This window comes from Calliphora vicina, chromosome 5, assembly GCF_958450345.1.
Source record: "Calliphora vicina chromosome 5, idCalVici1.1, whole genome shotgun sequence".
Classification (NCBI taxonomy): domain Eukaryota; kingdom Metazoa; phylum Arthropoda; class Insecta; order Diptera; family Calliphoridae; genus Calliphora; species Calliphora vicina.
Window position 1 is genome coordinate 12,309,673 of NC_088784.1, and position 27,207 is coordinate 12,336,879.

Genomic DNA, 27,207 nt, shown 5'->3' on the forward strand with positions numbered 1-27,207 from the left:
AGATTTTCATATGAAAAATCGATTTTTTTTATCTAAAATATGAATGATCATAGATCGACCTACTTTTTTCGATTAAACGCTTATTTACAGAGATATTAAGGATTTTAGATTTTATAAGATTTTCATATGAAAAATCAATTTTTGGTCAGAAATATGAGTGATCACAGATCGAGCTCCTTTCTTCGATTAAACGCTTATTTACAAAGATATTAAGGATTTTAGATATTTGAATATTTTCATATGAAAAATTGATTTGTGGTGAGAAATATGAGTGATCACATATCGAGCTCCTTTTTTCAATTAAACGCTTATTTACAAAGATACTAAGGATTTTAGATTTTTGAAGATTTTCATATGAAAAATCGATTTTTTATCTGAAATATGAGTGATCATAGATCGACCTCCTTTTTTCGATTAAACGCTTATTTACAAAGATATTAAGGATTTTAGATTTTTGAAGATTTTCATATGAAAAATCGATTTTTGGTCAGGAATATGAATGATCACAGATCGAGCTTCTTTTTTCGATTAAACGCTTATTTACAGAGATATTAAGGATTTTAGATTTTTGAAGATTTTTGTATGAAAAATCGATTTTTGGTCAGGAATATGAGTGATCACAGATCGAGCTTCTTTTTTCGATTAAACGCATATTTACAGAGATATTAAGGATTTTAGATTTTTATATGAAAATTCAATTTTTGGTCAGAAATATGAGTGATCACAGATCGAACCCTTTTTTCAATTAAACGCTTATTTACAAAGATATTAAGGATTTTAGATTTTTGAAGATTTTCATATGAAAAATAGATTTTTGGTCAGGAATATGAATGATCACAGATCGAGATTCTTTTTTCGATTAAACGCTTATTTACAGTAATATTAAGGATTTTAGATTTTTGAAGATTTTCATATGAAAAATCGATTTCTTATCTGAAATATAAGTGATAACAGATCGAGCTCCATTTTTCGACTAAACGCATATTTACAGAGATATTAAGGATTTTAGATTTTTATATGAAAATTCAATTTTTGGTCAGAAATATGAGTGATCACAGACCGAGCTTCTTTTTTCCATTAAACGCTTATTTACAGAGATATTAAGGACTTTAGATTTTTGAAGATTTTCATATGAAAAATCGATTTTTTATCTGAAATATGAGTGATCATAGATCAACCTCCTTTTTTCGATTAAACGCTTATTTACAAAGATATTAAGGATTTTAGATTTTTGAAGATTTTCATATGAAAAATCGATTTTTGGTCAGAAATATGAGTGATCACATATCGAGCTCCTTTTTTCGATTAAACGCTTATTTACAAAGATATTAAGGATTTTAAATTTTTGAAGATTTTCATATGAAAAATCGATTTTTTTTTATCTGAAATATGAGTGATCATAGATCGACCTCCTTTTTTAGATTAAACTCTTATTTACAGAGATATTAGGGATTTTATATTTTAAAAGATTTTTATATGAAACATTGATTTTTTACCTGAAATATGAGTGATCACAGATCGAGCTTCTTTTTCCGATTAAACGCTTATTTACAAAGATATTAAGGATTTTAAATTTTTGAAGATTTTCATATGAAAAATCGATTTTTTATCTGAAATATGAGTGATCACAGATCGAGCTCCTTTTTTCGATTAAACGCTTATTTACAGAGATATTAAGGATTTGAGATTTTTATATGAAAAATCGATTTTCGGTCAGAAATATGAGTGATCACAGATCCAGCTTCTTTTTCCGATTAAACGCTTATTTACAAAGATATTAAGGATTTTAGATTTTTGAAGATTTTTGTATGAAAAATTGATTTTTTATCTGAAATATGAAGATTTTCATATGAAGAATCGATTTTTAATCTGAAATATGAGTGATCATAGATCGACCTCCTTTTTTAGATTAATATCTTATTTACAGAGATATTAGGGATTTTATATTTTTAAAGATTTTTATATGAAACATCGATTTTTTACCTTAAATATGAGTGATCACAGATCGAGCTTCTTTTTTCGATTAAACGCTTAATTACAAAGATATTAAGGATTTTAGATATTTGAAGACGCTTATTTACAAAGATATTAAGGATTTTAAATTTTTGAAGATTTTCATATGAAAAATCCATTTTTGATCAGAAATATGAGTGATCATAGATCGTCCTCCTTTTTTCGATTAAACGCTTATTTATATTAAGGATTTTAGATTTTAGAAGATTTTTATATGAAAAATTGATTTTTGTTCAGAAATATAAGTGATCACAGATCGACCTCCATTTTTCGATTAAACGCTTATTTACAGAGATATTAAGGATTTTAGATTTTTGAAGATTTTCATATGAAAATCGATTTTTTATCTGAAATATGAGTGATCATAGATCGACATGCTTTTTTCGATTAAACGATTATTTACAAAGATATTAAGGATTTTAGATTTTTGAAGATTTTTATATGAAAAATCGATTTTTGATCAGAAATATGAATGATCACAGATCGAGCTTCTTTTTTCGATTAAACGCTTATTTACAGAGATATTAAGGATTTTAGATTTTTGAAGATTTTCATATGAAAATCGATTTTTTATCTGAAATATGAGTGATCATAGATCGACATGCTTTTTTCGATTAAACGATTATTTACAAAGATATTAAGGATTTTAGATTTTTGAAGATTTTTATATGAAAAATCGATTTTTGATCTGAAATATGAATGATCACAGATCGAGCTTCTTTTTTCGATTAAACGCTTATTTACAGAGATATTAAGGATTTTAGATTTTTGAAGATTTTCATATGAAAAATCGATTTTTTATCTGAAATATGAGTGATCATAGATCGAGCTTCTTTTTTCGATTAAACGCTTATTTACAGAGATATTAAGGATTTTAGATTTTTGAGGATTTTCATATGAAAAATCGATTTTTTATCTGAAATATGAGTGATCACAGATCGAGCTCCTTTATTCTATTAAACGCTTATTTACAAAACTATTAAGGATTTTAGATTTCTAGTTTTTTCATATGAAAAATAGATTTTTTATCTGAAATATGAGTGATCACAGATCGAACTCTTTTTCTCAATTAAACACTTATTTGCTAAGTTATTAAGGATTTTATATATAAATTACAAGTTACTAATCATTTCGGTGCTCTTTTTCCTTTTAAGATGTGTCACGGTAATCGTCATCTAGTGCAAGTACAATTTACACTTACCTCAGCTGACGAAAATTGTCAGTGGCGGGTGATTATAATATGGCGCACATGCTGCCAATAATGTTTGCACTCATGATTATAATGCATTTTCCCAGCATTATGATATGGACTAGCTGTTATTTTGCTATAGATGTAGCTCTGTGATAGCAAAAATACTCATAAGTATAAGAACTATCAGACACTCAATAATATTTTCAATTTCTAGTTTACTATATATGTTTGTATGACTGGTGTAAACGATACTCGAACTCTTCTAAATATGTAGTATAATTTCAACTGCTATTGTTTTTGTTGTTTCTATTCCATCGAGCTTGATAGAGAGATGACTACTGCAGCATAACCACTGCAACCAACTACCAGTAGAAAGGATGATTTTTCATTGCAACCAAAAAAAAAAATAAATAAAAAAAATAAGAACAATACTATAGCAAATGCATAAAAAAATAATAGAAAAATAATAGATACAATTTCAAGCAAACTACCAACTACTAAAAATATTTATATACATACAATACTATGTATGTAAGAATTTATACTATATGTAGACTACACACATTTAAACCAGTACAATATACAAAATATTATTTTAGGTCATGGTCAAAATGTATGGCAAATATAGCAAAAAATATTCATATACATATATCCAACCATTAACACACATACAAATACTGAAAGTTTAATACACAAAAAAAGATCATATTTAATGAATGCAAATTGTATGCATAATTGAATAAAATTTCAAATGTAGACAATACAGCTAGCTACACCACAACATAAATATTGAAAAGAAAATAACAACAAAATATTTGTCTTCTCTTATCGAAAATATTTAATTGAAACAAATGAATTTAAACTAAATAAAAACAATTCTTTTATAATTTTTACCTAAAAGCCTACTTTACATATTAATTTTTCCAGCACCCCTAAAGTATGCCAGCAATTCTATATTGCTTTAATTTTAAATTGTGTAGCTTTAATATTATGTGATGCTATTTAAATGTAACTCTGTGTGTGTATCTTGTTTTTCTATTATTTCTAGTTGGGAATAACAAAAAAAAAAGTAAAAATAACAAACGCTGGGAAAAACAAATTTTCAACAATCAATGAACTTCAATTTATTTCATACAATGTGATTTGGCAAACAAAAAAAAAACCTTTCTATAGAGCAAATAAATACACGTGTAGCTAAATGAATTCCTGACACATTGAATTTGTTATTGTGCGGTATATTTTTCCATTATTTTTGTTGTTGTCTTTTATTTGTTTTTTTTTGGTTTTGTAACCTTAGGAAACTTTTATAAACCGTTTCGCTCTCTTTTGTGGTAACATTAAAGCTTTGAGAGTTATTATTTGTTGTTTAAAAAAAAGCTTTATGAGTGTAATCGCCAGCAACTTTTTGTAATATTCTCTCAGTTTGTTAGTGTCCCAATATAACCGTTTGTTGAATAAAACTACCCCTTTAACCGTTAAAATGTAAACAATTGCCCCTTAAGGGATGATTTTTAGTGGTAAGTACTAAAAATACACTCACCACCAAACAGTCTTAGTACCAGGGAGGGAAAATTAAATCTTTGTTCTGTTTTAAAGGAGTACTAAATTCAGTCTTAATTTAGCTTCAATTGTAGGTCTTTATACTGTACTTGTATAACTCATAACGTATTCCTTTATTCAAACATTGTTTACCTCTAATCATACGGTTTTATATCGTATTTATTCAGAAATATGTTAGTTCCAATCGTAGGTCAATATAGAGTCATATTTTATCTTCAATCTTAGGACTTTATACATTCACATTTTAGCTCTAATACAGTCATATTATAGCTACAATCACAGAGTTTTAAACAATTATATTTTAGCATCAATCACAGGCGTTTATTCAATCATATTTTAGCTTCAATCACAGGTCTTTATACAGTCATATTTTATCTTCAATCACAGGTCATTATACAGTCATATTTTAGCTTCAATTGTAGGTCTTTATACAGTCATATTTTAGCTTCAATCATACGTCATTATAAAGTCATATTTTAGCTCCAATCGTAGGTCTTTATATAGACATATTTTATCTTCAATCATACGTTATTACACGGTCATATTTTAGATCTAATCGTAGGTCAATATACAGTCATTTTTTACCTTCAATCACAGGACCTTATACAGTCAAATTTTAGCTTCAATCGTAGGTCTTTAAACAGTCATGTTTTAGCTTCAATCACAGAGTTTTATACAGTTATATTTAGCTTCAATCACAGGTCTTTATACAGTCATATTTTAGCTCCAATCGTAGGCCATATTTTAGCTTCAATCACAGATCTTTATACAGTCATATTTTAGTTTCAATCACAGAGTTTTAGACAGTCATATTTTGGCATGAATTACAGGCTTTTATTCAATCATATTTTAGCCTCAATCACAGGTCTTTATATAGTCATATTTTAGCTTCAATCATACCTCCTTATGCGGTCATATTTTAGGTTCAATCGTAGTTCTTTATACAGTCATATTTTAGCTTCAATCACAGAGTTTTATTCAATCATATTTTAGCTTCAATCATAGGTCTTCATACAGTCATATTTTAGCTCCAATCGTAGGTCATATTTTAGCTTCAGTCACAAGTCTTTTTACCATCATATTTTGGCTTCAATCACAGGTCTTTATATAATCATATTTTTACTTCAATCATACCTCATTATACAGTCATATTTTAGCTCTAATCGTAGGTTCTTATACACTCACATTTTTGCTTCAATCACAGGTCTTTATACAGTCATATTTTAGCTTCAATCGTAGGTCATATTTTAGCTTCAATCACAAGTCTTTTTAGAGTCACATTTTAGCTTCAATCGTAGGTCTTTGTACATTCATATTTTAGCTTCAATCACAGTTCGTTATAAAGTCATATTTTATCATTAATCTTAGGACTTTATACAGTCACACTTTAGCTCTAATCGTGGATCTGTATACAGTCATATTTTAGCTTCAATCACTGGCTTTTATTCAATCATATTTTAGCTTCAATCACAGGTCTTTATACAGTCATATTTTGGCTTCAATCATACGTCATTATACAGTCATATTTTAGCTCCCATCGTAGGTCTTTATATAGACATACTTTGTCTTCAACCATACGTCATTATACAGTCATATTTTAGCTCTAATCGTAGGTCCTAATACAGTCATATTTTAGCTTCAGTCACAGGTATTTATTCAGTCACATTTTATCTCCAATCGAAGGGTTTTTACAGTCATATTTTAGCTTCAATCGTAGGTCTTTATACAGTCATATTTTAGCTTCAATCGGAGATAATTATACAGTCATATTTTAGCTTCAATCACGGGTCTTTACACAGTCATAATTTAGCTTCAATCACAGGTCTTTACGCAGTCATATTTTAGCTTAATTTTCTGGTCTTTATACAGTCATATTTTTGCTCCAATCACAGCTATTTATACCTTCATATTTTAGATCCAATCGTGGGTCTTTATACAGTCATATTTTAGCTTCAATCGGAGATAATTATACAGTCATATTTTAGCTTCAATCACGGGTCTTTACACAGTCATAATTTAGCTTCAATCACAGATCTTTACACAGTCATATTTTAGCTCCAATCTTAGGTATTTATACAGTCATACTTTAGCTTCAATCATACGTCATTATACAATCATATTTTAGCTTCAATCACAGGTCTTCATACAGTCATATTTTAGCTTCAATCTGCTGGTCTTTTTACAGTCATATTTTAGCTCCAATCACAGGTCTTTGTACAGTCGTATTTTAGATCCAGACGAAGATCTTTTTACATTCATATTTTTCCTTTAATCGGAGCTTTAATCACAGGTATTTATACAGTCACACTTTAGCTTCAATCATAGGCCTTTATGCAGTAATATTTTAATTACAATCGTAGAACTTTGCACAGTCATATTTTAGCTTCACACATAGGACTTTATTCAGTCATATTACAATCATGTCATATTTTAGCGCTAATCGTAGGTCTTTTTACAGACAAATTATAAAATTAATTTAATTTTTATTAGCGTTTAGCAAACCAGCAGATGAACTGTTATACTCTGTCTGAAAGCGTCTTAGATGTTGGTCTCTGATAATAATTCATATAGTGTAAAGGTAGTTCTACGCACAAGATTTTAAAATTTTTTTTTTAAATTATTATTTATAAATGTTGTTATCACTAGAACAATTTCTAAAGGGGATCTACACTAAACCCATTTATACTGTATGTACTTTATAAGTATTTATGTATATTAAAAGACAAACTGATAATTGAGCTTAATTGATAAACATGATTCATGAGGAAGCAGCTGTAGCTAAACAGATGATAATGACAAGGGAACCCCAAAATTTGATTGTATTAAATAAATATTCTTTTTTATTTTCTTAAAAAAACATGATTTTTAAAGGTCATTGAATTTAACCTTTGTGTTATTTATAACAAAAAATCACAAAAATATGCAATTTTTAAATTCAAACTTATGTTCTAAAAATAAAATTATAGCAGGTTTTATAGAGAAAATATACATTGAGCGAGAACTAGAAAAAAAAACTCAAACAAAAAAATTACTCAAAAAAGTTACACTCGAGTAATGATTTTGTTTTCACATATGGGCAATTCACAAGGTCTCCTATCATGTCATAATGTCCTAATATTTCACGAGTCGGCGCGCGCAATATATTATTATCATATCAAATGTAAATTTTTGAATTCAAACATGTACAGACTTAACAGAAATTTTGGTGTAACAGATTTAACACGCATTATATGAAAAAAACGTAAATATTTTTCAAAGGGGGCAAGGTTTGTGGAACTTCTAAGGAGTAAATAAAGGCCTATTATATAAGTATTTGATAGTGTTGAAAACATTATGACTTGAGAATTGATATTTTAGTAAAATTAAATAATTTTATAAAATTTTGGGACTTCATTTACCTTAAAAACTAAAAAATGTTCATATGGTGATTTTCCACGAATAAAAATATAAAATTTGAATTAATGTAAAATTTTAAAAATTAAAGATATCATAACAAAATTTGGAACCAATATAGATTCAAATGTCCTTAAATCAATGGCATTAGAATTTTTGAAATTTATTATTTTCAAATACCAAAATTCCTAAAACGTGGAAAATGTGTTTCAAAAATTTAGTTTTTTTTAGAAAAGTGCCTACTGTGACGTTATTTACCGTGTGATAGTAAAAATACTAAGTAGGTATTTAAGAAACATATGGGTTTATACAAATATGGTGCTTTTTCATAGATCGGTGCATTGCCTTTTTAGAATTTTTTACTCAAACCAATTTTTTTTTTTTTAAATTGGCCAAGTTTGGATACGACTCGGGGGTGATATGTCCGCTTAAGTGAGCCAAATTTTTCTTTATACGCTTTTGCATTAAGTTCTGTTTTCGGATCATATAAAAATTCTATATAGTCCCGAAGAAATTTTTTTTCTACAAAAGAACTAATATATGGGCTTTTTTGGGAAAAAACGTAAAAAATACGGCCCTTTTTACAAGTTCCAAATTCGGATGCGTATAACTTTTTATATGGAAGAGATAACTGTTAACAAGTTGTTTTTATTTTATTTAGAATTTTATCGCCAATATAGCTGATATTTTAAAAATAAATTTCGACCCTTCCTAGGCCCGCCATATCTAAAACACCATAAAAAGATCGAGCAAAATTAAAAAAAAATAAATCAATAAACCTGAATATCTCTTCAACTAATAGAGATAACCTAAACTTATAAACGCATTTTTTGTAGATCTTCTTAAGGACTATTTATATTCAAAATTTCAGCTCATTCGGAAAAATTAATTTTTTAAAAAATTTGAGACCCGAGGTGACCAACTTTTAGGGGCTACGTACTGGCACCCATTAGCGCTAGGAAGCTGAACAAATGTAAATCAACTCGAAAACACCTCAGCTCAAAGTGTGTGAAATTTCGTTACAATATCTCCAATAGTTCCCAAGATACCGAATTATTTCAAAAAAAAAAGTTTTTAAACCACTGTGCTTTGGTAGGTATTTGAACCCAATTTTTTTTTTGACATACAATTTTTTCACTAATAAATTTAAAAAAAAATTAAAGTGTTTGCACTAACAAATGTTCACTAACAAATCAAAACAATTTTTAAAAAATTTAAAAAATAAATTTGGAATAAAAAGATTCAAAAAGAATTTAAAAAAAAAATATTTTATTGTCATATTTTTGCTTCAATCCTTTGTCTTTTTACAGTCATATTTTTTCTTCAATCGTAGGTCTTTATACAGTCATGTTTTAGCTCCAATAGCAGGTCTCTATATTTAAGCTTCAATAGTAAATCATAGATATTTATACAGTCATATTCCAGCTTCAATCGTTAGTCTTTATACAGTCATATTTAACTCTTTATTTAGCCAGATTTTAACTTCAGTCGTAGTTGTTATTACAGTCATATTTTAGCTTCAATCGTAGGTTTTTAATATCTTATACTGTGATCCCCTGTGTCGTTGAATACATTTATCTTGCAAGGGAATCAAGTGTATGCAAATTCTAGTTTTAAAGAATAATAAAGACAACAAAGAAGATTTTTTTTTTCAAAATCTATTTATATCGCAAAATTTGTACGAACAAAAACAAATCTGTTTTTTACTTAATTGATTACAATCAATCATATTTTTTAATAAATACATTTTTAATTTAGTTAATTAAATAAATAATACCTACATATACTAAACAACTAATTAACCGCTCCAATCATTATAGCTTAAACCCAAACCAAAACCATAATCTGTTTGTCCACTAAACGGTCCATTCAACCATCTCGAGGCGCCAGCATTTGCATTCAACCTCGTGCTACCATCATTTGACGACCATAGATTTGAGTAACCATCCAGCGAAGCCTGTTTGCCAATGCCCGAAAAACGTGTTAGACCAGCATTTAAACCATGACCACCGGCATGAGAATAGCCCAAACTACCACCAGTTTTATCGAAACTATAGCCATTATCAAAACCAACATTCGAATTGAACACAGTACCATCCACACTATGTCTATCATTGTGGAAAAGATTGGCCGAGGCAGATTTCGTTATTGTATTACTGACACCCTTTTGAGTGTCACGACTGGCGGAGCCAGTGAAGCCATTACCATTTCTCCATACTAATCGGACAGTGCGTCCTTCGGGTCTAAAATTGAAACCATTGATTTTGGTATCCATGTGTGAGGCTTGAGCTGAGATAGTATTCAAATTATCTAGTTTTAAATTGGCTTCAGCTTGCTTTATAAACGAGTCTGTCATCGAAGTTTGGGCTCTGGTAACAGAGGCACTAACACCATGGCTGTAAATAAAAATACACAATATTATTTTATTGTAGTTATAGGTATTTAAGAAATTTACCCTCCTGCTCCTATAGTAGCTCCTCTTATTGTTTCACCTCCCCTGGTATTACCTTGAGCAAAGACTGAACCAAATGCTGCGCCATGCTCATTTCCTACAACTTTGGTGGCTGATAGCGAAACATCTTGACCTCCATTAGGATTTGTGTTTATTGTATTTGCTACCTTAACATCACGTCTGAAACGTATGGGTCTGGCAGGACGTTGTGTTGGTGGTGGACGATACACTAAATGCTGGGGATAAGCTCTTTGGGGATACGCTTGGGCTAGGGCCGCAATAATCAAACAGCCTGCCAATATTAAAATACACTTCATTATAGGAGATTTTATGTATGTTTCAAATGTTTTAGAATTATGTCTTATTTGAATTCTTTGTTATAACTGATTGCTGAGTAGAATGATGTTGCAGCTTTTATATTCATTTAATATTTTTCTTATCAGCAGCGTCATTGTATCTCTTATAGGAATGGAAATACCCAAGCATCTTTTAATAGACTGGGATACGGGGATTTTTTTTTTAACATAATTTATTTAAAGCCTAAAGAGTAATTTTTTATATGTTTTAAAAAGGAATCCCCTTTCATAAAGAACAATTTTGGAAAATAAAAATTAAAAAAATACTGTCATATTTTGGCATCCATCTTAGGTCATTATACAGTAATATTTTAGTTTCAATTATAGGTCTTTTGCAGTCAATATTAGCTTTAAGCGTAGGTATTTTAATATCAATTACAGGTATTTATACAGTCATATTTTAGCTCCAATCGTAAGTCTTTATACAGTCATATTTCAGCTTCAATCGTAGGTTGTTATACAGTCATATTTTAGCTTCAATCGTAAGCCTTTATACAGTAATATTTTAGCTTCAATCGTAGGTCTCTATACAGTCATATTTTAGCTTCAATCGTAAGTCTTTATACAGTCATATTTTTGCTTCAATCTTAGATCTTTATACAGTCATATTTCAGCTTCAATCGTAAGTCTTTATACAGTCATATTTTAGCTTCAATCATAAGTCTTTATACAGTCATATTTTATCTTTAATCACAAGTCTTTATACAGTCATATTTTAGCTTCAATCATAAGTCTTTTACAGTCATATTTTAGCTTCAATCGTAAGTCTTTATACAGTCATATTTTAGCTTCAATCGTAGGTCGTTATACAGTTATACTTTAGCTTCAATCTTAGATCTTTATACAGTCATATTTTAGCTTCAATCATAAGTCTGTATGCAGTCATATTTTAGCTTCAATCATAAGTCTTTATACAGTCATATTTTAGCTTCAATCATAAGTCTTTATACAGTCATATTTTAGCTTCAATCGTAGGTCTTTATACAGTCATATTTTATCTTCAATCGTAGGTCGTTATACAGTTATATTTTAGCTTCAATCTTAGATCTTTATACAGTCATATTTTAGCTTCAATCATAAGTCTTTATACAGTCATATTTTAGCTTCAATCATAAGTCTTTATACAGTCATATTTTAGCTTCAATCATAAGTCTTTATACAGTCATATTTTAGCTTCAATCGTAAGTCTTTATACAGTCATATTTTAGCTTCAATCATAAGTCTTTATACAGTCATATTTTAGCTTCAATCATAAGTCTTTATACAGTCATATCTTAGCTTCAATCGTAAGTCTTTATACAGTCATATTTTAGCTTCAATCATAAGTCTTTATACAGTCATATTTTAGCTTCAATCGTAAGTCTTTATACAGTCATATTTTAGCTTCAATCGTAGGTCATTATACAGTTATATTTTAGCTTCAATCTTAGATCTTTATACAGTCATATTTTAGCTTCAATCACAAGTCTTTATACAGTCATATTTTAGCTTCAATCGTAGGTCTTTATACAGTCATATTTTAGCTACAATCATAAGTCTTTATATAGTCATATCTTAGCTTCAATCGTAAGTCTTTATACAGTCATATTTTAGCTTCAATCATAAGTCTTTATACAGTCATATTTTAGCTTCAATCATAAGTCTTTATACAGTCATATTTTAGCTTCAATCGTAGGTCTTTATACAGTCATATTTTAGCTTCAATCTTAGGTCTTTATACAGTCATATTTTAGCTTTAATCGTATGTCGTTATACAGTCATATTTTAGCTCCAATCGTAAGTCTATATACAGTCATATTTTAGCTTCAATCTTAGATCTTTATACAGTCATATTTCAGCTTCAATCGTAGGTCATTATACAGTCATATTTTAGCTTCAATCATAAGTCTGTATACAGTCATATTTTAGCTTCAATCATAAGTCTTTATACAGTCATATCTTAGCTTCAATCGTAAGTCTTTATACAGTCATATTTTAGCTTCAATCATAAGTCTTTATACAGTCATATTTTAGCTTCAATCGTAAGTCTTTATACAGTCATATTTTAGCTTCAATCGTAGGTCGTTATACAGTTATATTTTAGCTTCAATCTTAGATCTTTATACAGTCATATTTTAGCTTCAATCACAAGTCTTTATACAGTCATATATTAGCTTCAATCGTAGGTCTTTATACAGTCATATTTTAGCTTCAATCTTAGGTCTTTATACAGTCATATTTTAGCTTTAATCGTATGTCGTTATACAGTCATATTTTAGCTCCAATCGTAAGTCTATATACAGTCATATTTTAGAATCAATCGTCCAAAATGTGTTCCAAAAACTGAGTTTTTTTAGAAAAGTTCCTACTGAGACGTTATTTAACATGTGATAGAAAATAATCATTGTAAGTATTTAAATAACATTTAGGGTTATACAAATCTGTAGCATTTTCGAGGTGCAGTGCTTTGCCTTTTTTTAGAATTTTTTACTGAAACCTAAACTTTTCTTTTAAATTGTCCAAGTTTGGATAGGTCCGCTTAAGTGAGCCAAATTTTACTTTACACGCTTTTGCATTAAGTTCTCTTTCCGCCCAAAGAAAATTTGTTTCAACAGAAGAACTTTTTTGGAAAACGTAAATAAAACGGCCCTTTTTACATGTTCCAAATTTGGATACATTTAACTTTTTATAGGCTGGAGGTAACTGTTAGAAAATTATCTTATTTTATTTAGAATTTTATCAACAATATAGCTGATATTTTAAAGAAAAATTTCGAACCTCGAGCAAAATTAAAAAAATAAATAAACATGTAAGTGTATTTGACCAACTTTGAGGGACCATGCACTTGCATCCATTATTCCTTGGAAGCTGAACAACTTCAAATCAACTCGAAAACACCTCAGCTCCAACCATATGAAATTTCGCAACAATATTTCCAATAGTTACTGAGAAACCGAATTATTTCCAAAAACAAAACATTTCTAAACAACTGTAAATTCAATCGTATTTATTTATGGCAATTTTAGCTGCGATCCAAGGTTTTTCTACGGACTCATTTTAGCCTCAATCATATATCATTATACAGTCAAATCTTAGCTTTCATGGTAGGTCTTTATACAGCCATAAATTAATACCAATCGTGGTTATTTTAAAATTATATTTTAGCTTCAATTGTACAGGCATATTTCAGCATCGATCGTTGGTCTTTATGCAGTCATATCTTATCTTTAATCGTAGGGGCTTATTTAAATTCAATCCTTTCTCAACCATTTCGACGTTATTTTCCAAGAAACAAAAGTACCAATTGAAATGGCAAAAGAATTCCATGTTTAATTTTTGTGTATTTTTTTAAGGATGAGTTTCAATGTCCCTAAAATAAAAATCTATTCAAGTAATATCTATTTAGTATTAGGGGTATTTAGAAACGCCGGGGTAATATCTCTTTTGCATTACTGATAGTGAAACGTACCCACACGCCAAACTCTAATTATCTACCGTCTGAAAAATCTCGCAAATAATCCTATATTATCAATTTCCTCCAAAGAGAACTTTAAAAATCTGTCCCAATAAATTGTTTTAATACATTTATTTCTTAAATAAACTTTTCATTTATTTAACAATTAATCAAATAAATAGCTAATACATTTACCAAAACTATTATATATAAATAGTAACACACAAATACTTATTCTTAACCTCTCCAGCCATTGTGACTTAAACCCAAACCGAAATTAAAATCTCTTTGGCCACCGAATGGGCCATTCAGCCACTTGGAAGCACCGGCATTGGCATTCAATGTTGTAAGACCATCATTTGAGGACCATATGTTAGAGTAACCACCCACCGAAGCCTGTTTGCCAATGCCGGAAAAACGTGTTAGACCAGCATTCAAACCATGACCATTAACATGATTATAGTTCAGCAGACCACCGGTTTTGTCAAACTTGAAACCATTGTCCTGCACAACATTCGATTTAAAGAAAGTACCACCCACTTGGTGTTTGTCGTTTTGAAAGAGATTGGCCGAAACGCTCTTAGTTAAAGTATCACTGACACCCTTATTAATGTCACGACTTACACCCGCTGCCAGGCCATAGTCGTTTTTCCAAACCACACTGCCACTGGTTTGTTGGGGTTTGAAGTCGACACCCTTGATTTTGGTATCCGTTTGTGAGACTTGGGCTGAGATAGTATTCAGATTATCTACTCTTAAGTTGGCTTGAGCTTGCTTTATCAGCGAGTCACTTATCGAAGTTTGTGCCTTGGTAACAGAGGCAGTAAGACCATTACTGTAAAGAAAAATTTAAAATTTTATTAAAAATTTAAAGTTTCTTTTAATTTTAAGAAGTTTACCTGGTAGCTCCTATAGTGGCTCCTCTTATTGGTTCTCCACCCTTAGTATTGCCTTTAGCAAAGACCTCACCAAATGCCGCTCCGTTTTTATTCCCTACAGATGTGCTGGCTTTGAGTAAAACATCCTGACCACCATTAGGATTTGTGGCAACTGAGTTTTCGAGAGTGACTCCACGTCTTACGCGTATCATTTGTGGCGCTCTAGTTGGTGGTGGATAGTAGGGTAACTTTTGTACATACACTCTTTGAGGATATGCTTGTGCCTCGGAGGCCAGGGCCACAATGCTCAAACAGGCAGCCAATAATAAAATGCACTTCATGGTGAGAGGATTTATTTTTGAAATTATTTTTTTTTATTAAAAAACAAATGGTGTTTATTTGAGTTCGTGTTTGTAACTGATGATTGATGAGCAGAGATGATGCAGCTTTTATACTTATTTTAAATTTGCTTATCAGTAGCGTCAATATTGCTTCTAGTGTGTGAATACCCCATCATTTATGAGTCTGGGAAAAGGTACTTTTTTTAAATACATAATAAACGTTCTTTTATCTTTGATTTCAAAATGAAGACCTTGTATGATTCAAAAAGAATGGAAAAAAAAACTGTCAAAGTTTTCTATAGAAAAGTGTCTTCTTTAGACAGTTTTATATAGTAAAGTGACTTCTTTACACAGTATTCTATAGAAAAGTGTCTTCGTTAGACAGTTTTCTATATAGAAAAGTGTCTTCGTTAGACAGTTTTCTATATAGAAAAGTGTCTTCGTTAGACAGTTTTTTCTATATAGAAAAGTGTCTTCGTTAGACAGTTTTTTCTATATAGAAAAGTGTCTTCGTTAGACAGTTTTCTATATAGAAAAGTGTCTTCGTTAGACAGTTTTCTATATAGAAAAGTGTCTTCGTTAGACAGTTTTCTATATAGAAAAGTGTCTTCGTTAGACAGTTTTCTATATAGAAAAGTGTCTTCGTTAGACAGTTTTCTATATAGAAAAGTGTCTTCGTTAGACAGTTTTCTATATAGAAAAGTGTCTTCGTTAGACAGTTTTCTATATAGAAAAGTGTCTTCGTTAGACAGTTTTCTATATAGAAAAGTGTCTTCGTTAGACAGTTTTCTATATAGAAAAGTGTCTTCGTTAGACAGTTTTCTATATAGAAAAGTGTCTTCGTTAGACAGTTTTCTATATAGAAAAGTGTCTTCGTTAGACAGTTTTCTATATAGAAAAGTGTCTTCGTTAGACAGTTTTCTATATAGAAAAGTGTCTTCGTTAGACAGTTTTCTATATAGAAAAGTGTCTTCGTTAGACAGTTTTCTATATAGAAAAGTGTCTTCGTTAGACAGTTTTCTATATAGAAAAGTGTCTTCGTTAGACAGTTTTCTATATAGAAAAGTGTCTTCGTTAGACAGTTTTCTATATAGAAAAGTGTCTTCGTTAGACAGTTTTCTATATAGAAAAGTGTCTTCGTTAGACAGTTTTCTATATAGAAAAGTGTCTTCGTTAGACAGTTTTCTATATAGAAAAGTGTCTTCGTTAGACAGTTTTCTATATAGAAAAGTGTCTTCGTTAGACAGTTTTCTATATAGAAAAGTGTCTTCGTTAGACAGTTTTCTATATAGAAAAGTGTCTTCGTTAGACAGTTTTCTATATAGAAAAGTGTCTTCGTTAGACAGTTTTCTATATAGAAAAGTGTCTTCGTTAGACAGTTTTCTATATAGAAAAGTGTCTTCTTTAGACAGTTTTTTATAGTGTCTGATAAGAAATAATGTTTCTTCTTAACGTAGGACGTACTTTGTTTATTCGTTTTTGATAATAGCATTTTACTAAAGGTATTTGATCATTCTTCTGACGAGAAGTTTTAACCAAATGTATTTTTTTTTTATCTTTATTGTTACTGTTGTTCTAATTAATTTATTAATATTTTATTTAAATAAAATACAATTTGAACTCTTAGATTTGATTAAAAAGAATTGTATTTTGGTTCATAAGGGGGATTCCTCATTTAATCACAGAAAAAAGGTTAAATTTCTTGCAGTTAATATATTTATAAGTATGTATGCTTATTTAAACATAGAATCCCCTTCTCCCAGACTCCTGAATGATACTGGGGTATTCACACACTAGAAGCAACATTGACGCTACTGATAAGCAAATTTAAAATATGTATAAAAGCTGCATCATCTCTGCTCATCAATCATCAGTTACAAACACGAACTCAAATAAACACAACTTATTTTTAATAAAAAATTAATTTTTAAAATAAATCCTCTCACCATGAAGTGCATTTTATTATTGGCTGCCTGTTTGGGCATTGTGGCCCTGGCCTCCGAGGCACAAGCATATCCTCAAAGAGTGTATGTACAAAAGTTACCCTACTATCCACCACCAACTAGAGCGCCACAAATGATACGCGTAAGACGTGGAGTCACTCTCGAAAACTCAGTTGCCACAAATCCTAATGGTGGTCAGGATGTTTTACTCAAAGCCAGCACATCTGTAGGCAATAAAAACGGAGCGGCATTTGGTGAGGTCTTTGCTCAAGGCAATACTAAGGGTGGAGAACCCATAAGAGGAGCCACAGTAGGAGCTACTAGGTAAACTTCTTGAAATTAAAAGAAACTTTAAATTTTTAATAAAACTTAAAATTTTTCTTTACAGTAATGGTCTTACTGCCTCTGTTACCAAAGCACAAACTTCGATAAGTGACTCGCTGATAAAGCAAGCTCAAGCCAACTTAAGAGTAGATAATCTGAATACTATCTCAGCCCAAGTCTCACAAACGGATACCAAAATCAAGGGTGTCGACTTCAAACCCCAACAAACCAGTGGCAGTGTGGTTTGGAAAAATGATTATGGCCTGGCAGCTGGCGTAAGTCGTGACATTAATAAGGGTGTCAGTGATACTTTAACTAAGAGCGTTTCGGCCAATCTCTTTCAAAACGACAAACACCAAGTGGGTGGTACTTTCTTTAAATCGAATGTGTTACAGGACAATGGTTTCAAGTTTGACAAAACCGGTGGTCTGCTGAACTATAATCATGTTAATGGTCATGGTTTAAATGCTGGTTTAACACGCTTTTCGGGCATCGGCAAACAGGCTTCGGTGGGTGGTCACTCTAACTTATGGTCCTCAAATGATGGTCTCACAACATTGAATGCCAATGCCGGTGCTTCCAAGTGGCTGAATGGCCCATTCGGTGGACAAAAAGATTTTAATTTCGGTTTGGGTTTAAGTCATAATGGCTGGAGAGGTTAAGAATAAGTATTGTGTTACTTTATGTAATATTTTTGGTAAATGTATTAGCTATTTATTTGATTAATTGATAAATAAAGGAAACGTTTATTTAAGAAATAAATGTATTAAAACAATTTATTGAAATAGATTTTTAAAATACTCTTTGATGGAAATTAAATTACTTAGGACCATTTTCGAGATTTTTCAGACAATAAAAAAATAGAGTTTGGCGTGTGGATACGCTTCCCCTATTGAAGACGAGATATTACCCTGAGATTTCTTGCCCCCTAATACAAAACAGATTTTACTTGGAAAGATTTTTATTTTAAGTTTTCTATAGAAAAACAGTTTAAACAGTTTCGTATAGAAAACTGTCTTTTTTTCTACAGAAAAGTGTCTTCATTTTTAAATAATTTGATATAGAAAATTATCTTCTTTTTTTGACAGTTTTCTAGAGAAAGAAAAGTGTATTCTTTAGACAGTTTTCTATAGAAAAGTGTCTTCTTGAGACAGTTTTCTATAGAAAGGTGTCTTCTTGAGACAGTTTTCTATAGAAAAGTGTCTTCTTGAGACAGTTTTCTATAGAAAGGTGTCTTCTTGAGACAGTTTTCTATAGAAAAGTGTCTTCTTGAGACAGTTTTCTATAGAAAAGTGTCTTCTTGAGACAGTTTTCTATAGATAAGTGTCTTCTTGAGACAGTTTTCTATAGATAAGTGTCTTCTTGAGACAGTTTTCTATAGAAAAGTGTCTTCTTGAGACAGTTTTCTATAGAAAAGTGTCTGCTTGAGACAGTTTTCTATAGAAAAGTGTCTGCTTGAGACAGTTTTCTATAGAAAAGTGTCTGCTTGAGACAGTTTTCTATAGAAAAGTGTCTTCTTGAGACAGTTTTCTATACAGAAAGGTGTCTTCTTGAGACAGTTTTCTATACAGAAAGGTGTCTTCTTGAGACAGTTTTCTATACAGAAAGGTGTCTTCTTGAGACAGTTTTCTATACAGAAAGGTGTCTTCTTGAGACAGTTTTCTATACAGAAAGGTGTCTTCTTGAGACAGTTTTCTATACAGAAAGGTGTCTTCTTGAGACAGTTTTCTATACAAAAAGGTGTCTTCTTGAGACAGTTTTCTATACAGAAAGGTGTCTTCTTGAGACAGTTTTCTATACAGAAAAGTGTCTTCTTGAGACAGTTTTCTATACAGAAAAGTGTCTTCTTGAGACAGTTTTCTATACAGAAAAGTGTCTTCTTGAGACAGTTTTCTATACAGAAAAGTGTCTTCTTGAGACAGTTTTCTATACAGAAAAGTGTCTTCTTGAGACAGTTTTCTATACAGAAAAGTGTCTTCTTGAGACAGTTTTCTATACAGAAAAGTGTCTTCTTGAGACAGTTTTCTATACAGAAAAGTGTCTTCTTGAGACAGTTTTCTATACAGAAAAGTGTCTTCTTGAGACAGTTTTCTATACAGAAAAGTGTCTTCTTGAGACAGTTTTCTATACAGAAAAGTGTCTTCTTGAGACAGTTTTCTATACAGAAAAGTGTCTTCTTGAGACAGTTTTCTATACAGAAAAGTGTCTTCTTGAGACAGTTTTCTATACAGAAAAGTGTCTTCTTGAGACAGTTTTCTATACAGAAAAGTGTCTTCTTGAGACAGTTTTCTATACAGAAAAGTGTCTTCTTGAGACAGTTTTCTATACAGAAAAGTGTTTTCTTGAGACAGTTTTCTATACAGAAAAGTGTCTTCTTGAGACAGTTTTCTATACAGAAAAGTGTCTTCTTGAGACAGTTTTCTATACAGAAAAGTGTCTTCTTGAGACAGTTTTCTATACAGAAAAGTGTCTTCTATAAAGAAAAGTGTCTTCTTTAGACAGTTTTATAGAAAAGTGTCTCTTTAGACAGTTTTCTATAGAAAAGTGTCTGCTTGAGACAGTTTTCTATAGAAAAGTGTCTGCTTGAGACAGTTTTCTATAGAAAAGTGTCTGCTTGAGACAGTTTTCTATAGAAAAGTGTCTGCTTGAGACAGTTTTCTATAGAAAAGTGTCTGCTTGAGACAGTTTTCTATAGAAAAGTGTCTGCTTGAGACAGTTTTCTATAGAAAAGTGTCTGCTTGAGACAGTTTTCTATAGAAAAGTGTCTGCTTGAGACAGTTTTCTATAGAAAAGTGTCTGCTTGAGACAGTTTTCTATAGAAAAGTGTCTGCTTGAGACAGTTTTCTATAGAAAAGTGTCTGCTTGAGACAGTTTTCTATAGAAAAGTGTCTTCTTTATACAGTTTTTTAGAAAAGAGTGTCTTCTTTAGACAGTTTTTTAAAAAAGATTGTCTTCTTTAGACAGTTTCCTATAGAAAAGTGTCTTCTTTAGACAGTTTTCTATAAAGAAAAGTGACTTCTTTAGACAGTTTTCTATAAAGAAAAGTGTCTGCTTTAGACAGTTTTCTATAAAGAAAAGTGTCTGCTTTAGACAGAAGCTTGAAATGAACAAATATTCCTAATTTTTATTAAGTTGTGGTTATTTCTTTTATTCTCCCATTTATTTTTGCTGCCGCCTAAAAGCATGCAATATTTATTAAAACATAATTACACCTAAATACCTACACTTAAATACATAAGTATTCGCATTAATAGGTCTTGCATACTCATCTTTTCGTCTACAATATTTCAACTCTGTCATTTATTATTTACAGTCATGACTATCATTCTTAAGGTAACAAGTAATAGCAAAACTAAATTCGCTTAAATACTTTAAACAAAATATTTCTTAAGAATATAATTTAGCCCAATACATGAAATATATTGTATATACCTATACAATATATAAACCCAAATATTGCTAAACTTCGTCTTTAGCAAATTTGAGTGTTAGTAACGAGCGTTTTCACACGCCATATGATAGTTTTTTTTATTATACTGGCTGTTAAAGTTTTGCCATCGTTTTGTCTCGCTCTCCGCCAAGGATTTATTTGCTTAAAGCAAATCCAATGTTACTAATAGATGTTGTACATACTAAGAAAATTTTTGTTTTTCTTTTTCCTTTTAAAGGAAATAACAGCAGTGTAGCAACTTGCAACACAGCTAAAACTATAGCTATAGCAGCACATGCACTTATATGTATGCTTACAGTATTTGGAAGATAAGACAAGTTTAAACTTATTTAAACCTTTTTTGTTGCTTTTATAATCTTATACATAGTATAAGTATTCCTACCAGTTGGATGCTTAAAAAGTTTATAGAAATCGTGTTTTGTTTACGAAACGTATAAATAATAATAAAAATCTAAGAGAAAATGTATAATTTTATTTGCCAAGTGCGTTTATGTGGAATGCTGTTGAAAGCTTAAATAATTTAAACTAATTTAGAGGGTAAATGAAAATTTTGCAGACATAACAAGTAAGAAAGTATGGTCGGTCAAGACCGACCGTATTATACCCTACAGTGAGTAAATGATTTCAATCATTTATTTTCGTGAATGATTTTCGGAAGTTGGCTTTATATGGGAGCTATGACTAATTATGTATTGATCATTACAAAATTACCTGAAATGACTTCCGTATATATATATAAATATAAATAACCTACCTGTCAACTTCTACCTCTCCACCCACTTCTTAAAGTCAAATGTCATAAAATAATAAATAAACTGGTACTTCGGAGAAGGGCCATAAAATATTTCCACTTGATTCCAAAAATTTGTTTCTGGGGCACCTGATATTTTAACAATGAAAATCACGTGCGCTGAAAACTACCTCTAGGATTGACTAAAAAAGCCGCAAGATACAAAACTCAGACAAATTTTGGGGGTGGAAAATTAATAGCGGTCGGCCTCATATTGCACCCCTCCAGTGGCTATTATCGGTCAGTTGTTGTGGTTTTTATTTTTAAGGTTTTAGAAACACTTACACACAAATATGAAAAAAATCAATTTAAAAACATTTGTCTTGAGTTACAAAACATTTATTTTGATAGATATCCCACTCGCATCACACTAAGCGACCAAAATGGTTTTAAAGGAAAAGACCTAAGCTTTCTTTTGAGAAAAAAAAATTAATAAAAAAAGAGTCCATTTTGGAAAAAAAAGTCAAAAAGGTTTTTGATTTTTCAAAAAAAAGTAAAAAAATTTATGTCTTGAGTTGCAAAACATTTTTGTTATAGATATCCCACTCGCATCCCACTAAGCGACAAAAAGGGTGTTAAAGGAAAACACATAAGCTTTCTTCTGAGCAAAAAAAAAAAATAAAAAATGGGTCCATTTTTTTAAAAAATGTCAACAAAGTTTTTGATTTTGCAAAAAAAATCAAAAATTTTAAATCTTGAGTTACAAAATATTTTTTTTGATATATATCCCACTCGCATCCCACTAAGCGACCATATAGGTCGCTTAGGAAAAGACCTAAGCTTTCTTAAAAAAAATAAAAAAGATAAATAAAAAGGGTCCATTTTGAAAAAAAAGTCAAAAATATTTTTGATTTTAAAAAAAAAAAATCAAAAATATTTTATTAAATTTTTTTAATTTTTTTTTTCGAAAGATTGCATAAATAGCTATCTAAACTATTTGGGACACATTTTGCTAAGAACAATAGGTAATAAGTTATATGGATAAAAAAAAATACCTGTTTGGCCAAAATGTCAAATTTTGACCTCCTATAACTCAGAGAGTTCTTGACCGATCTTGTTGAAAAATGGTGTCCGAATTACTATCCAATAGAACTAACATTGGTGCAAATTTCATCGCGATCGGAAGACATCGATTTCAAAAGTTGGTTCACTTGACGTGAAATGCCCCATATATAAAACTTATTTGGAGCGAAATTTGTGTAGATCCCTATATAAATATAAACAGTTATGACCAATAAAGCCCATTTTCGGTAGGATATTTGTATGGAGATTATGTGAAATAATGAGCCGTTTTCAGCCTATTTTCACCTTCGTCCTTCATCGAAATATTTTAAAAATTTCGACCTGTACTTTGCGCACAAGGTTTACATGACCATGACGTTCGGACGGGCATCTTTTAATCAGCTCAGAAAGTGATTCTGGTTCGATTGCTATACTTTAAGGTGGGTGCTGGACTAATATTTTTGGGCGTTACAAACATCAGCACAGACCCATTATATCCTCCGCACTATGGTGGTGTAGGGTATAAAAATGGATAAAAACAGTGCCAAAAAAATAAAGCAAAACTTAGTTAAAATTATTGGTAAATTATAAAGAAATAATAAATATTTGAAAAAGGAATAAACAGAAAGTGAGCAGAGAATGTCGTAGCCATATTCTAACTTTAATCGTAGGTCTTTAAACAGTCATAATTTCGTAGGTCCTTATTGAATAGGTTTATACAGTCATATTTAAACTGCAATCGCAGTTCTTTATACAGTCATATTTTACATCCAATCGTAAGTCTTTATACAGACATATTTTAGCTACAATCGTAGGCCTTAATAAAGTCATATTTTAATTAAAAGCTGAGGTTTCATACAATCATCATTTAGCTTGAATCGCATGGCTTTATACAGTCAAAAATTATATTCAATCATATGAATTTATACAGTCATATCTTAGCTTCAATCGTAGATCTTTATAAAGTCATATTTTAGCTTCAATCACAGCCATTTATAAAGTTATATTTTAGCTCCAATATTAATTCTTTATACAGTCAAAATTTAGCTTCAATCGTAGGTCTTTATAATGTTATATTTTAGCTTCAATTGTAGATTTTTGTAAAGTTATATTTTAGCTAAAATCTGAGGTTTTGTACAGTCAAAAATTAGCTTCCATCATATGACTTAATACAATCATATCTTAGTTTCAATCTTAGGTCTTTATACGGTCATATTTTATATCCAATCGTTGGTTTTTATACAGCCATATTTTAGCTTCATTCGTAGGTCTTTATAAAGTCATATTTTAGCTCCAATCTTAGGTCTTTATACAGTAAAAAATTAGCTTCAATGGTATAACTTTATACAGTCATATCTTAGCTTCAATCGTTGGTCTTTAGACAGTCATATGTTTGTTTCAATCGTAGGTCTTTATACAGAGAGATCGTTCTGCATCGATCAAAACAAATAGTAGTGGGACGGAGCACGGCCTGGACTATAAAGCGGGTGAGGCAGAACTTTCCAACCACTTCATTCTATAGCAACATGTGGCCAAACGTTGTCATAATGGAATATGTCGGTTTCATGTCTGGCCGCATATTCTGGGCGTTTTTAATACAATGCTCACTTCAAACGAAACAGTTGCGATAGGACTCTTATGCTCCCACCAAATACAGAGCATTACCTTAGCTTGATGGATATTTGGCTTTGGTATCGATTCGGCTAGTTGGTCGGGCATCACATACGATCTCTTACGCTTCGGTTTATCGTAATGGATTTTTCATCACAAGTAATGATTCGGTGGAAAAATTATATTCTTTTATAGAGTTCAAGCATCATTTCGGACATGCAAAATCGTATTTTTCGGCTTCAATTCGTAAGGTACTCAATTTATATGCTTGCTCGCAAAAATTTTGAAATTGCTGCTTGAGTAGCTCTCAATGATTTTGCAAGCTCTTGTTGAGTTTTACAATACAAAATCACCACTTCTGAACCGCACAAACCATCTCTCGTACGTTGAAACCGATGGAACACATTCACCATAAGCTTTGGTGAGCAATCGGTGTGCATCAGCGTAACTTTTTTTTCAAATTAAAGAATTAAAGCCAAACTTCCCGCATATGACGTTTTGTTGGTAAAAAATTCAACATTTTCGAAATTTTTAAAATTGTTTCAAAATTTTTTTTTGTCAAAATTGATTTTCAATTTTATTTTTTAAAAATGTTTTTTTTTAAATTATTAGTGAAAAAAATTGTATGACAAACTTTTTTTTTTGTGAAAAAAAATCGGGTTAAAAAATACTTTTCCCGATTTTGACCCATTGTAGGTCTATATTAATGACCAGGGCAACCAAAAATATATGTGTTAGTTTTATATCCGTTTCAGACAATTTTAAGAATTTTGGCATCGATTTGTTAGTGCATATTTTTGCATATTTTGCTCTTTACTGCATATTTTAGCATATTTTGCGTTTTATAGCATATTTTTGCATATTTAACTCATAACTGCATATTTTCTTTTATTTTTCATTATTTTATTTTCCTGATATAATTTTATTGTTTGTATTGTAATTTTTCATTTCTATATTTCACTATTTTGTTGAGGTCCAATGATAATTGGTCTAAGCTACTTAAATACAAAAATAGAGTACCCATAATCGACTTATCTTCATAGAATTTTCGTTGACTTAAGGGTGCTTAGTTTCCATACACAGTATAACATTTTTCAGTTCATTGCTTTGGGACTCAATTCTGACAATTGCACGTGAAAGTAGCCCCAAAAATAAGAACTTCTGCACCATTAGTTTTGTCAAGTTGGCTGCCGTAATAATTTAATGACCATACGAATTTTTTTCCTCAAGGTGGATTTTTATCACTTCTTCTATATTTTAGCACGGTTATATCTCGTATACCGTACGGAATATCTCTTTTGTGGCTAAAGCAAAGTTGTAGATATTGAATAGTAGAAAAAAAGTACGGAACATACCTACCCGAAAAAGGTGCACCCAGTGCCTTAAAAATCGCAAAAATGCCCATTTTTGAATTTTTTTTAACCAATTTTTCACCTTTTTTGCTCAATAACTGGATTACAAATCCAATTATGGACCGATCACCATGAAATTAGGTCGTGTGATTTGTGTCTATATGAGAGTTATTTATCATGAATTTTGTATGTATACCATCATTTTTATAAGATTTATTCACTTTAAAGTGCATATTTTTGCTCTAAAAAAATTAAATTAAATTAATGACTTAGTAATCAATATATAGATAAAAAATATGCCAAAAATCGAGGTTGTCCAGTTTTTTCCTAATATCTCAGCCATTTGTGAGCCGATTTTCTTGATTTTAAATAGCATACAAGCCGGGAGAATTTCCGATATAATGATGTATCAATCATATTTGTAAGATATTTGGGGGTTACGGAAAGTTGATTTCAACATACAGACGAACATGGATATATTGATTCCGTTATCTATAAAGATCCGGAATATACTTTGTGGGGTGGCAAATTAAAAATGTAGAAATTACAAACGAAATGACAAACTTATACATATATACCCTTGTAAGTAACCTTCAAAATGACATATAAGTTATTAAAAACAAAAGATACGCCATCTATTGTAAATTACACACCCAATAACTTCAATCATACAGTCAAATTTTAGCTTCATTCAAAGGGGTTTATACAGTAAAATCCAAACTTATTTTAACCATTTTAAAATTTAAAAAAAAAAAATAATTTAAAGCTTACAATTCTACAGTTTCGTTTACAAAAACAAATATTGCAGCAGTTGCTTTTAGAATATCAATTCAAAATATGAAAATATTTATATTGAAATACATTTTGATTATTGACTGTTGTTAAATGCTTTTATGTTTATTTTTTATTTACCAAAAACCCCCCTACCATCTAGAACCTTCTAACAGTTGGACTCAATTTTTGTTGTTGTTTTTTTATAGAAATTTAGTAGCACAATGTCCTTCAGTGTTGGAAAAAAAAACAACTATAAAATAACAAGAAAAACAATCAGTTTTCAATTGAAATACATACATTCACACAGAGATGTAAACAAATATGTATTTGCTTATAAAGATT

General features: G+C 30.3%; 3 protein-coding genes across 3 annotated transcripts; 1 reads left to right on the forward strand and 2 right to left on the reverse strand.

The window, feature by feature from the left end:
* Window positions 1-9,896: 9,896 nt before the first annotated feature.
* Window positions 9,897-10,961, reverse strand: LOC135960763 (sarcotoxin-2A-like). Its single transcript, XM_065512146.1, has 2 exons — window positions 10,614-10,961; window positions 9,897-10,554 (listed from the first exon to the last, which is right to left on the reverse strand). Exons 1-2 carry the CDS (start codon window positions 10,925-10,927, stop codon window positions 9,957-9,959), a joined length of 912 nt encoding a protein of 303 aa, XP_065368218.1. The 5' UTR covers window positions 10,928-10,961; the 3' UTR covers window positions 9,897-9,956.
* A 3,555-nt stretch (window positions 10,962-14,516) lies between these two features.
* Window positions 14,517-15,685, reverse strand: LOC135960354 (sarcotoxin-2A-like). Its single transcript, XM_065511626.1, has 2 exons — window positions 15,299-15,685; window positions 14,517-15,234 (listed from the first exon to the last, which is right to left on the reverse strand). The coding sequence occupies exons 1-2, from the start codon at window positions 15,616-15,618 to the stop codon at window positions 14,637-14,639; spliced, it is 918 nt and encodes a 305-aa protein (XP_065367698.1). The 5' UTR covers window positions 15,619-15,685; the 3' UTR covers window positions 14,517-14,636.
* A 1,815-nt stretch (window positions 15,686-17,500) lies between these two features.
* Window positions 17,501-18,660, forward strand: LOC135960361 (sarcotoxin-2A-like). The gene is made up of 2 exons (XM_065511633.1): window positions 17,501-17,885; window positions 17,950-18,660. The coding sequence occupies exons 1-2, from the start codon at window positions 17,566-17,568 to the stop codon at window positions 18,545-18,547; spliced, it is 918 nt and encodes a 305-aa protein (XP_065367705.1). The 5' UTR covers window positions 17,501-17,565; the 3' UTR covers window positions 18,548-18,660.
* The last annotated feature ends 8,547 nt before the right edge of the window (window positions 18,661-27,207 follow it).

Bases quoted from the DNA above. Each gene is read 5' to 3' on its own strand.
- LOC135960763 (XM_065512146.1), bottom strand. From the start codon at position 10,927: ATGAAGTGTATTTTAATATTGGCAGGCTGTTTGATTATTGCGGCCCTA. The intron at 10,555-10,613 runs GTAAATTTCTTA...TTTTATTTACAG, and splicing joins GCTACTATAGGAGCAGGAGG to CCATGGTGTTAGTGCCTCTG.
- LOC135960354 (XM_065511626.1), bottom strand. From the start codon at position 15,618: ATGAAGTGCATTTTATTATTGGCTGCCTGTTTGAGCATTGTGGCCCTG. The intron at 15,235-15,298 runs GTAAACTTCTTA...TTTTCTTTACAG, and splicing joins GCCACTATAGGAGCTACCAG to TAATGGTCTTACTGCCTCTG.
- LOC135960361 (XM_065511633.1), top strand. From the start codon at position 17,566: ATGAAGTGCATTTTATTATTGGCTGCCTGTTTGGGCATTGTGGCCCTG. The intron at 17,886-17,949 runs GTAAACTTCTTG...TTTTCTTTACAG, and splicing joins GCCACAGTAGGAGCTACTAG to TAATGGTCTTACTGCCTCTG.